The 12,902-nt window shown below is 40.9% G+C and overlaps 1 protein-coding gene across 2 annotated transcripts in view; it reads left to right on the top strand.

Annotated features, from left to right (window-relative positions):
- The window catches only part of LOC122556531 (protein KIBRA-like), a 159,670-nt gene that overhangs the window by 67,124 nt on the left and 79,644 nt on the right, over window positions 1-12,902 (top strand). For both annotated transcript variants that reach the window (XM_043703296.2, XM_087995230.1), the window contains 2 exons: window positions 8,579-8,708; window positions 10,852-10,998. In XM_043703296.2, the coding sequence (XP_043559231.1) occupies window positions 8,579-8,708; window positions 10,852-10,998 (277 nt within the window). The remainder of the gene's footprint in view (window positions 1-8,578; window positions 8,709-10,851; window positions 10,999-12,902) is intronic.

Raw genomic sequence — 12,902 nt, forward strand, 5'->3', positions numbered from 1 at the left:
ATGAGGAAAGTGTGCCAAGCAGGCTAAGATAAAATTTAGGGAGGAGGGACTTTGGGGAGGGGCGTTGGAAATGTGATAGGTGGAAGGAGGTTAAGGTGAGGGTGATAGGCTGGAATGGGGGTGGGGCGGAGAGGTCAGGAAGAAGATTGCAGGTTAGGAAGGTGGTGCTGAGTTCGAGGGTTGGGACAGAGACAAGGTGGGGGGGAGGGGAAATGAGGAAACTGGAGAAATCTGAGTTCATCCCTTGTGGTTGGAGGGTTCCTAGGCGGAAGATGAGGCGCTCTTCCTCCAGCCGTCGTGTTGCTATGGTCTGGCTATGGAGGAGTCCGAGGACCTGCATGTCCTTGGTGGAGTGGGAGGGGGAGTTGAAGTGTTGAGCCACGGGGTGGTTGGGTTGGTTGGTCCGGGTGTCCCAGAGGTGTGCTCTGAAACGTTCCGCAAGTAGGCGGCCTGTCTCCCCAATATAGAGGAGGCCACATCGGGTGCAACGGATGCAGTAAATGATGTGTGTGGAGGTGCAGGTGAATTTGTGGCGGATATGGAAGGATCCCTTGGGGCCTTGGAGGGAAGTAAGGGGGGAGGTGTGGGCGCAAGTTTTGCAAAGCTTGCGGTTGCAGGGGAAGGTTGGGTTGGTGGGGGGGTGTGGACCCGACGAGGGAGTCACGGAGGGAGTGGTCTTTTCGGAACGCTAATAGGAGAGGGGAGGGAAATATATCCCTGGTGGTGGGGTCCGTTTGGAGGTGGCGGAAATGACGACAGATGATACGATGTATATGGAGGTTGGTGGGGTGGTAGATGAGGACCAGTGGGTTCTGTCCTGGTGGCGATTGGAGGGGCGGGGCTCAAGGGTGAAGGAATGGGAAGTGAAGGAGATGCGGTGGAGGGCATCGTCGATCACGTCTGGGGGGAAATTGCGGTCTTTGAAGAAGGAGGCCATCTGGGTTGTACGGTACTGGAACTGGTCCTCCTGGGAGCAGATGCGGTGGAGACAAAGGAATTGGGAATATGGGATGGCGTTTTTACAGGGGGCAATGTGAGTCTAGGTAATTGTGGGAGTCGGTCGTTTTATAGTAAATGTCCGTGTTGATTCGGTCGCCCGAGATAGAAATGGAGAGGTCTAGGAAGGGGAGGGAGGAGTCTGAGACGGTGCAGGTAAATTTAAGGTCGGAGTGGAAGGTGTTAGTAAAGTGGATGAACTGTTCAACCTCCTCGTGGGAACACGAGGCAGTGCCGATACAGTCATTGATGTAGTGGAGGAAAAGGTGGGGGGTCGTGCCAGTGTAGCTGCGGAAGATGGACTGTTCCACATATCCTACGAAAAAGAGGCAAGCATAGCTGGGGCCCATGCGGGTGCCCATGGCTACTCCTTTGATTTGGAGGAAGTGGGAGGATTGGAAAGAGAAGTTGTTCAGAGTGAGGACCAGTTCAGTCAGTCGAAGGAGGGTGTCAATGGAAGGGTACTGGTTGGTATGGCAGGAAAGGAAGAAGCGGAGGGCTTTGAGTCCTTCGTGATGGGGGATGGAGGTCTACAGGGACTGGATGTCCATGGTGAAGATAAGGCGTCAGGGACCGGGGAAGCGAAAATCATGGAGGAGGTGAAGGGCATGGGTGGTGTCCCAAATGTAGGTGGGAGGTTCTTGGACAGGACCGTGTCGAGGTATGCAGAGATGAGTTCGGTGGGGCAGGAGCAGGCTGAGACAATGGGTCGACCGGGGCGGTCAGGTTTGTGGATTTTGGGCAGGAGGTAGAAACGGGCGGTGCGGGGTTGTGGGACTATGAGGTTGGAGGCGGTGGATGGGGGATCCCGTGAGATAGTGAGGTTATGGATGGTCAGGGAGATGACACCTCTCCCATTGATATTAGAAAGCCTGGCTGTACTTAACTTTGATAAGTGACTCAGATGAGATGTGTGTGAGGATTTGATGGAAAGTAAGATGGAAAATTGCAGAAGCACTTGCCATAATCTGCCAACCGTCATTTATAGAGCAGTCTGAAAACTGGAGAATTGTAAATGTTTTTGAACAAGGCTGTAACAATGTTCAGAAAAGCTGAACAGCTATCTTTTTACCTTAAATATAGAAAAGCTTTTAGACATGAAATCTGGAGAGGAATTAACAGTCACTTGGACAAATATGGATTAAGTGAAGCAAGCCTTCATTTTTTTTTGCTGAAGGCCAATCATGTTTAAATAATTTTATCAAGTCTTTTGACAAAGAAAGCATTTTTTGATAAAGGTATGATGTTGAGATGGTATTCATAAACTTCCAAAAGCAGTTTGATAAATGTCACAAAATAGTTGTGAATGTACATGGAATAAAAGGGTCAGTGACAGCATGGATATAAAGTTAGCTGAGTGACAGGGAACAGGCATTGGTGAATGATTGTTTATTGAACAGCAGGAAAACATATGGAGGAAGACAATTCCCTGGCATCAGTCCTTGATCTGTTTTAGTGACCTAGACTTTAATATGCACAGACAATTTCAAAATTTGCAGATGACATCAACTTCAGAAGTGTTATGAATTGTGTGCATGGTGCTAAGGGGACATAGGCTAGTGGAATGAACAAACATGTGGCAACTGAAATTTCATGCATTGCAAAATCTGAAATGATATATTTTGGCTGGAGACTTAGAACAGGCAATCAAAAATAAAAAACAATTATACAATAAGGAGGGATCGTTTGGCACAGAGGTAATGCGACAATCTCTGAGCCAGAAGGTCTGAATTCAAGTTCCACCTGCCCCCCTGGTATGTGATAGCATGTCTGAGGTCAAATGAAACTAAGGAGATCAATTAACTGAAGGATAATTAAGTAAGAAATTTGACCAGGTGTGTATAAATGTGGGAACAAGTAATCAATAGATTCAGTTAGCGAACATTTGCAAAACAACTCTGACTAGAAAAGCTGGACTCTGTGCTTCTTTCAGCACCATATACTTAACTTGGAATGAACATTATCGTGTCCCCTCCATAAGGATGACGCATACATTCGTGACGAGTTCCATAGCAGTCTTGTGATGCTATGGTAATGTCCCTGCCTCTGAGCCTGGAGGCTCAGATTAAATTCCCACCTGCTCCAATGGTGTGTAATAAGATCTCTGAATAGGTTGATTATAAGTTTTATATGCCTTGTCTCTGTTTAACCAATATTTAACCTATTGTGTTTAACAGTCATAGCAGAGGTGGTCAACTGCTTGTGAATCAAAGATTAAATATTAGGCATTATTTTAGCTAGAATGACTTCAATAAAGTTTCAGAAATGTGGATGAACCAAAATTTGAAGTATTTTAGTAAGAGTTCCCATCCCTGTTTTCTGAATGCAAACTTTATGACCAGAGGAAGAATGAATGGCGAAGACACTTCCGCTATACAAAAGCCATTCAAAAATAGGATTGAAGATTGAAGATTTGAACATGGATGAGTTTGGAAAAATTTTGACTTTCATAGATAAAATTTACAAAAGATAATTTTATATGAGGTACGTTCAGATTTTTACAAGCTCAGAAGGATTCAAGATAATTCCATAGAAGAGTACATAATGGAATTCACTGTATTTTATCCAAGGCTTCAGAAATTCCATCTGGCATCTCCAATCTGAGTTGACATTTAAGTTCAAAGTTTGCGTAAAGAATTGTAGCTCGGATGCCGGTTGTCATAGTTGTACTTCACAGGAAGCTCCGAAGCATTAAAATTGTCACCAAGATGGGACGAAACATCTGCAAATCAATTTCCCACTCAGCGAACATACCCATACCCTATGAAGTTTCAGTTATTTGACTGGGCTAAAGTATTATATTTAGAGAGGCTTCTAGTTTTGATGGGAGTTAAATTTGAAGATAAATACACACTGCTCAGACAAATGTTTGAAGTCATTTTGAAAAAAATGATGCCTTGGAATTAAGTTGGATGTCAATTGTCCAACTTAACTTGTGCTTTAAGTTGAACAATTGACCATGCTACTGAAAATGAAGGACACAATGTTAACAGGTTTGTGAGACTGTCTAGATACAGGTCGCTGGGAACAGTATGAAGAAGAATTTTATCAAAAGCGAGATAAGGCGAGAAATGCTTATGACAAGTTTACGAAATGAAAAACATTTTGAGTCTTTGATTAAAGAATGAACTGCAGAAATGGCCAGGATTGTAGTCAATCGATGTTTCAAATATAATTCAAAGTAACATTGTACTGTGAACTGCCTCATATCGCATAATAGAGTATTCAAAATGAAACTCAAAACAAGATTCAGAAGAAAAAGATGGAGATGTGGATCAAAAAGTGGACATTGCAGTTGCCACAAGACATTTCAACTCGGTGATGAATATGTTGGTGGCAGAATCTTTCAATTGTGCAGTATTAGAGAATTGATGCACATCTACAGAATGTAGAATCAAAGGGATATGCAGCACGGAAACAAGCCCCTTTGATCTAACTCACCCATGCCGACCAGATATCCTAAATAAATCTAGTTCCACCTGCCACCATTTGGCCCATATCTCTCTGAACCCTTCCTATTCGCATACCCATCCAGATGCTTTTTAAATGTTGCAATTGTACTAGCCCCCACCACTTCCTCTAGCAGCTCATTCCATACACATACCACCCTCTGCGTGAAAAAGTTGCCCCTTAGCTCCTTTTTAACTCTTTCCCCCCTCAGCATAAACATATGCTCTCTAGTCCACCCTGGGGAAAATACCTTGTCTATACACCCTACCCATGCCAGTCATGATTTTATAAACCTCAAAGTTCACCCCTCAGCCTTCGATGCTCCAGTGAAAACAGCCCTAGCCTATTCAGCCTGTCCCGATAGTTCACATCCTCCAACTCTGGCAACATCCTTGTAAATCTTTTCTGAACCCTTTCAAGTTTCACAACATCCTTTCTATAGGAGGGACACTAGAATCGCACACAGTATTTCAATAGTGGCCTAACCAATATCCTGTACAGTCGCAATATGACATCCCAAATCCTATACTTAATGGACTGACCAATAAAGATAAGCATACCAAATGCAGCCTTCTCTATCCTATCTACCTGCGACTCCACTTTCAAGGAACTATCAACCTGTACTCCAAGGTCTCTTCGTTCAGCAACACTCCCCAGGACGTTACCATTAAGTGTGTAAGTCCTACCCTGATTTGCTTTTACAAAATGCAGCACCTCAGATTTATTGAAATTAAACTCCATCTGCCACTCCTCTTTTCTTTGGCCTATCTGATCAAGATCCTGTTGTAATCTGAGGTAACCTTTATCGCTGTCCACTGCACCTCCAATTTTGGTGTCATCTGCAAATTTAGTAATCATATCTCCTATGTTCACATCCAGATCATTTATATTAATGATGTAAAGCAGCGCACCCAGCACCGACCATTGTGGTAGACCACTGGCCTCCAGTCTGAAAAGCAACCCTCCACCACCATCATCTGTTTTCTACCTTCAAGTCAGTTCTGTCTCCAAATAGCTAGTTCTCCCTTTATTCCATGGAATAGACTGGCTAAAATGCTACCTAGAGATTCTGAATAGTAAGGACCAGAACAGAGTTGGAATAATAATACTGCAGTGCAGTTGTCATCCCCCAAAGTAGTCAAAATCAAGCATTTTATTATTATGTAGTGTCCATGAAATACTGCTGTTCTTATGTTAGCTGTCGATGAATAAAGCATAAATCAATTGGATTTGAAAAATGAGAAAGCTATTTGGAAAATCTGTGAATATTTACTCAATCTCAACACTATTGTATTCCTTTAATGAACTACAACGTCCACTAAATAAATAAAAGAAGGATTTATTGTTTTTGGGTAAAAAAAATTTAAAAGATGTAAAGTAAAACTATATAGTTTCGCCCATCCATCTTCAAAAAGATTAAAATTTTAGTAAAATTCAGTAAAGAGGAATGAGAAATACAATAAGCTTATGGAAGGGATACTTGATTGATGTGAGATTTATATTTTAAAAAAACCAAAGCATAGTGTCATTGCACTTAGTAAGGGATTTCAACGGTATGCTGGCTTTGGATTAAATGTGCGGGATAAAGAAAACAATCATGTACAGTTTTTAGATTTTTCAACCACGGTTAGTTGATGATGCATCATAAAGACAGAGAATAATTGTGAATACGGTATTGGAAAGCTGAATAGGGACTGAATTTGCACTACTCGTTGATAATGATGGGGAGATTGGTCACAATTAATTTAAGAGGTTTGCGCAAATATGAACATAATAATTATGATTTTGGAACCAGAAAGCCAAATTAGCAACAGCAGGTATGAAAGGAGCCATGCAGTCATAGTCAAATGATTCATAAAAGTTTGGCACATGAGCCAAACTAAATTATTGTCGATGTTACATGGGCTGTCCATCTGAAGAATCTGCTGCAGATGTTCAGAGGATATAGTCCATATCAGATAGAAATCCTAAAGTTCTGTCAGTAGTAAGTAAGTAATCTGCAAGTGGGGAAGAAACCACAATCAGCTAGACTTTTCATGAATATTTGAATGCACTGTACTCAAGCAGAAAGGCTTTGAATAAAGCCAATGTCTCAAAGACTTTGCGAGCCTTAAGACACAATGTAATGTTATCGGAAACTATTTTCCATCAGAGAGATATAAAAAAGGGGGGGGCCTTAAGAATGGAGAAACCCAAGAAATGTTATTGATAAGGATGGAAAAGTAATTGTGCAAGTTCGAGTTAGTTTATGGACACTCCTCAGATGCCTGGTATGAATTATAAATGTGTAGATTCTAAAACGTTTGTTTAAAAAAAAAGATAAACCAGGTATTTTTTTTAGATTACATTACAGTGTGAAACAGGCCCTTCGGCCCTACAAGTCCACACCGACCCGCCGAAGTGCAACCCACCCATATCCCTACATATTCCCCTTACCTAACACTACAGGCAATTTAGCGTGGCTAATTCACCTGACCTGCACATGTTTGGACTGTGGGAGGAAACCGGAGCACCCGGAGTAAACCCACGCAGACGCGGGGAGAATGTGTAAACTCACACAGTCAGTCGCCTGAACCCGGGTCTCTGGCACTGTGAGGCAGCAGTGCTATCCACTGTGCCACCGTGCCGCCCCTACTGAACATGAAAGATTAAATGCTTGTTAGAGAAGTCAGACATATGGTTTTCCAGTCAGAATTTTATTCCAACTCTCAAACCTCCAACTCACCCCAGTGATTATAACTGTTGTGTTATAAAACAATGAGTAGTACATAAATAATAAGTTGTTATGGGATAAAGGACATTCAACAAAATGCTTGAATCAGAAAAGACTGAGGATTGGTAATGCTGTTTGAAAACAGATACTGGCAAAGAGAGAAATCTCCACATTGAAATGGATGGTTAGCAACCATCAACTATTTGGTTGTTTTACAAAGAAACAAGCAAGCTCTCAAACTTATAAATACTGGGAATAAAAGGATGTAAACCAAAATAAAAGTGCACAGTGTGTTGTCGTTTTGTTGTTTTTTATTTGCTTGTTGTACAAAATTTATAAATGTCATCTGAAGAAAGAGCATCTCTCATATGTAAGGTAAATAGGACTAGGTACTGGATAATTAGAGGAGAGCTTGACTGGGTGACATAGGGAACAGGTAATCACTGGGGTGAGTTGGAGGTTTGAGAGTTGGAATAAAATTCTGACTGGGAAAACATATGTCTGACTTCTCTAACAAGCATTTAATATTTCATGTTCAGTAGGGGGATTGGGGGGGGGATATATTTGCGCTAATTATTGAAACTGGCAAGGCATGTTGAGAAAGCAGTTAATAAAGCATCTATGGAATCTTGAACTTCAAGGAATTTCCAGGTGTTTGTGTTGGATGTTCTACTGATGTGGAATTGTGTGCTATGAAGGTCACAGCTTGACGACAGCCCTAATCTGACGCTAAGAAGACAAAACACAAACACTTTGAGAGCTGGAAGGCAGTCAGCAAGGAAAGGCTATTGGACAAAAAGAATTTCAGCTAATCTGCAAAGCTAAGAATCTTGGAAATTGACTGCTTATCTGCCAATGTCAACACTACTGCTATCACCCAACATAATGTTTCATTATCTACTCTTCGTAAGCATCACAAAGACGGATTTGTATATCTTTTAGCCTTTCTTTTTTTATGGACTTGCTCCTCATTTCCTCAATTTGTATGCACATTGTGCCATTACTACCTGCCTTGACTCACTAAAACTCAAGAAAGCTGAGTTAAATTGGCTTCTTTTAAAGGACACATTAATTTCTTCTGAGAGCAAGTATGCACAAGGGAAGGGATCTGTGACCAGCTGAAGTGGTGCATGAATAAAGAAGGGGAGCCAGTTCATCCCCCTCTCACTCATAAGCATAACAATTTGGGGTGTCTTGTCTGGAACCATAATGAATTTGAAAACTTTGCCCAGGGATTGGTCATAACTATTGTAATCTTTTATTGAAAAAGATATGACTGAAATATTTTTTGACCTTTTTCAAGAGAGGTTAATATTGAATTTTAGTTAAAATATCTTGCAATTAAAATGCACATAAGTGACTGTAGAGAATGGTCAATAACTTTTATGTTTTCATTATTATTGGTTTGTTAAATGACAGAATCGATCTAAAGATGTCAGGAACTCAGGGAGGATACAAACTTGATGAAGCACAGGCTATTATGAACGAAATGAAAACCATCAAAAGGGCTATTAACTCAGGAGAGAAAGAGAAAAGAGACCTCATACAGGTAAAACTTTAATGACGCACAGGTCAAATTTTAAAACTGATTGCTCTGATATTTGAAAAGTTAAGTCTTTTTAAATTTAGGGATTGCTTTTGGGTCAGGCAAGTGATGTTACAACAGTGCTGATTGGATTCTTTATTTTTAATTTTACATTATTAGCTTTTACATAATAGATATCTTTTGCTAGATAGCTATTCAATGTATATAGATGTAATTGAATTGTTATTTTGTGACTGTTGTCTTTTTAAGTCATTACATTTTCTAGAGCAATAAATCAGGGCTGCCTAACTATTTGCAGTTTGGCACTTGTGTCAAATTTGCAGAAGAAGGGAAAGGTTGTGAAAGATATCACTTTTAGCTACCCAGGGTGATGGGGGTTGCTGGACACACTGGCCAGGGGATGGAGATAGTGTTGGTGGAAGAGATCATACATCATGGAAGGAGAATGAGTTGGGAGTGGGTGGGGAATGTGTATAGTGCACACATCCTGTTGGGGGTTAGGGCACATATTGTCCAGGAGGATGTGACAGATTACATTGTAGTGGGGGGAAGAGCATACATTGTGGCAAGGAGAGTGAGAGCTTGTGTCACAGCAGGTGGGGAGAATGTGCATGTGCATTGGGATGGGGGAAAATGACAGTGTGCATCATGGCACGGTTTCAATTGTGGTTGGAATAGGAGGTTGTGACTGGCAAATGGAAGTTCAGAAACGTTCATCAAGTTGAATTGAACTAACTTTATTGTCATGTGTACTCTAATGAGTGCAGTGAAAAGTTTACAAGTTGCTACTTACAACACTATCTTAGATACAAAGGTACCTGGGCACAGATTCTTCAGTACAAGTTCTTGGGGGCGGGGGGGGAAATTAGAAAAATAAAAAAATTTGAAAGTCCAGCATTGCAGATTGTGGGAATAAATTAGAAAATAGCGAAATAAAAACGTTCAGAATGATTTTTTCAACCCAGTCCATGCAGTCACCTAGCCTCCAGTCTGCACTGGGTCTTGACTCCAGACCGTGCTGGGCTTCATATCGAAATTCTCGAGGCTGGGAGACCATTCTAGAAACACATTCGAGACCAGAAGTCCGTGCTGAGGTCACGCTGGTTGAGAGACCACCATGCTGGGCTGAGAGGACGCCACACCATGCTAGGAGGCTTCCATGGCAGGCTGAGAGAATGCCACGCTGGGTCTGTCAAGGAAAAAAAAGAAATAAAAATAAATGGATGGAGTTGATAAGCTCCAGCTGAAGCATCTTACTCTGCCGCCATCTTGGATGAGTTATCGAGAGTGAAGTCATTGTTTCTCCTGGCTTGAAAGGAGTGCGGAGAAAGGCAGGCAGCTTGGGATCCAACAATTCCAGTTTCCCTTCACTGTTAGATTTCCTGACCAATGGAAAACCCATGAAGCAGATGTGAATTCGAATATTCAGATGTCCCGAGAAATGCACCAGTGAATGGTTGTGTACTAAAATGAAGCAAAGAACTACAGATGCTGAAAATCTGAAATAAAAACTGAAGTTGCCAGAGAAACTCAGCAGGTTTGGTAGCATCTGGGCAGAGACAGCAGAGTTAACGTTTCAATGAAAAGTGAGCTAAGAAATGCAAACTTCAGAACTGAAGAAGGGTCACTAGACTTGAAACGTTAGCTCTGTTGTTACTCCACGGATGCTGTCAGACCTGCTGGGTTTTTCCAGCAATTTCTGATTTTGTCTCTGTAACTGTCACTTTAAGTTGAAACAGTGCCCTGACCAATCAGAATCCAGTTTTCGAATGTAAAAATTTGAACAAAACTTGGCTGTTAACTAAACATCATAATTAACCATTCTTCATTGTTATGCTTCTATCAATTGGAGTTCATTTGCTAACCAATAAGCATTCCGATTACATACAATGTCAATATTGGTTTTCCTCTTAAATTGGTAAATTGTCTTAAGTGCAAGACAAGAAGCTTTGACAAAATGTCTTTTTTTTTCAACAATACTCAAATTCTGTACTACCAGATGACTATTTATTTCCATTTTATTTTTCCCATAAATACATATTTTGTTACCCATGGATTATAAAGAATGAAAAATGGTAATTTGTTTAGTTCTGATCCATGTTACTACTTGTATGCGTACTAATTTTTTTTAAAAACCCTCTTCTAGAGCTTAGCCACATTGAAAGATGGTTTCCGAATTGAGGCAGGATTTCACTGTGATCTCTGGACGAGTCATACATCATTATTAAGCACAAACCAGCCTGTTAACCCCCATTTCTCAGATGTTGGGTCCCAGACAGATATTTCAGGAGATGTGAGTGTAAAATCTGTTCTGTTTCAGTACAAATACCTATGACTGTAAGAAATACAAACTAACCTCATTGATTCTCAGTTCATAGTCTTCAGTGTAACTCTGTAGAAATTTTAAATACATAGCCATACTAACAAAAAAATTATCTGAAATGCAATTGATAATGAGTCTTTCAGGTAGCTGATGAGTTCAAGAGAATACTTTGCAAGGGTATTGAGTAAAGTGATCTGATTCAAAGTCAATCATCATTTGAATACTTGCACTGTAGATTTGCAGTCCTTGAAACATTATGGCCGTTACATTTTCCTGTGGGATCTGTTTAACTCTTGTTATGTAAAGCAAAAGAGATGCTTCTGAATACAGTGTGCTGGATAGTGCATTGACTAATGGTTCTCTTCGCATGCTTCAACAAATTAAGTTGAAAAGTGTGGCACTGGAAAAAACAGTAGGTCCAGCAACATATGAGGAGCAAGAGAATCGACATTTTGGCCATAAGCCCTTCAGGGATGCTCCTCTGATGTTGCCTGACCTGCTGTGCTTTTCTGGCGCCAAACTTTTTCAACTGATCTCCAGCATCTGCACTCCTCACTTTCTCTGAGTCAACGAATTAAGTGCTAATTATACATACATTATTGTTAATTGTTGCAACCAGACCTCTCTGTTCCCCAATTTATTATTTTCCAGACTAGTTCTTAAATTGTCAAATTCCTAGGTGAGGAGGGATGTAAAGATGTCCTTTATTCAGTAGCATCCTTGGTTAGTCACAACAAGGTTAATTCAAAACGGATCCCTTTCTTACAGAAAATTGAAGTTTTTAAAGGAGTCAATTTAAACAGGCTCTTCTGAATTAACAAAAGAATGAGTTTACAAGGTTCATTAGAATGATCCCTGGTATGGCAGGATTGTCTTATGAGCAAATGTTAAACAGATTAGAAGTTTTTTCACTAGAGTTTAGAAGAATGTGAGGTGATTTCATTGAGCCATATTGGATTCTTAAGGGGCTTGACAAGATAAGTGCTTGGAAGATGCTTCCCCTCATGGGAGAGTCTTTGACCAGAGAGCATAGTCTCTGAATAAAGGGTGTCAATTCAAACTGAAATAAAGAGGAATTCCTTATCTCTGAGAGTTGAGAGTCTTGGGAACAGAGAGCTGTTGGAACAAACTCCTTGTGTATATTTAAGGCTGAGGTAGATTCTTGATCTTGATCAGCAGGGAAATCAGGGTTATGGGGAAAAAGGCAGGAAAGTGGATGTGAGCAGGATCAACCAAGATCTGATTAAATGGCAGGGTAGACTCAAGCGGCTGAGCATCCTACTTCTTTTCCTATTTCTTATGGTTTATTAGTTGCTAAATGCACAAAGAAATACAGCCAAAAATACAAACAGATGAGATGTGAGTCTACAAAATGTAGAAGTTTAAAAAAGATACAGGGATCAGTCTCTGAGTTCTGTGAACAGTTGACAATGGGACATCGTAGCTGTTATGTTGGGTGATACTGGTAACGTGAATGTTGTGAGGACGGCACTTGATGTTAGGTGCCTTTTGTCCTCCTTGTCAACTGTGATTTTGCTTGCTTTCTGGTTTCAGCAAAGAAATAGACTTTTCTATTTGCTTTCTTTTGCCTGCAAGTTGGCTCAGCTGTGGCTTTCGTAGCACGTAACGCTGCCCGCTAGTTGACCAGTGTTGAAATTGGCTTTTAACACCTGTTCTTGTGCAGTCCTGAAAGGAGGAAACACTGACATCTGCAGTTTGGGACAAAATTTAGAGGTGGCGGCTTTCTGCTAAGAGGATAGGGTAGTTAGCCTATTGTTATCTCTTTAGCCACAGAAAATCATTTTCCTTCCCTCCCTTTTGAAGGGTAGCTGTTTGATGTTCCACTCGCCCAGTCAGTTGTGACCTTCCAGTGT

The sequence above is a fragment of the Chiloscyllium plagiosum genome, unplaced genomic scaffold (genome assembly GCF_037043375.1).
Source record: "Chiloscyllium plagiosum isolate Xiang-an unplaced genomic scaffold, Cpla_swu_hap1 HiC_scaffold_16, whole genome shotgun sequence".
Lineage (NCBI taxonomy): Eukaryota > Metazoa > Chordata > Chondrichthyes > Orectolobiformes > Hemiscylliidae > Chiloscyllium > Chiloscyllium plagiosum.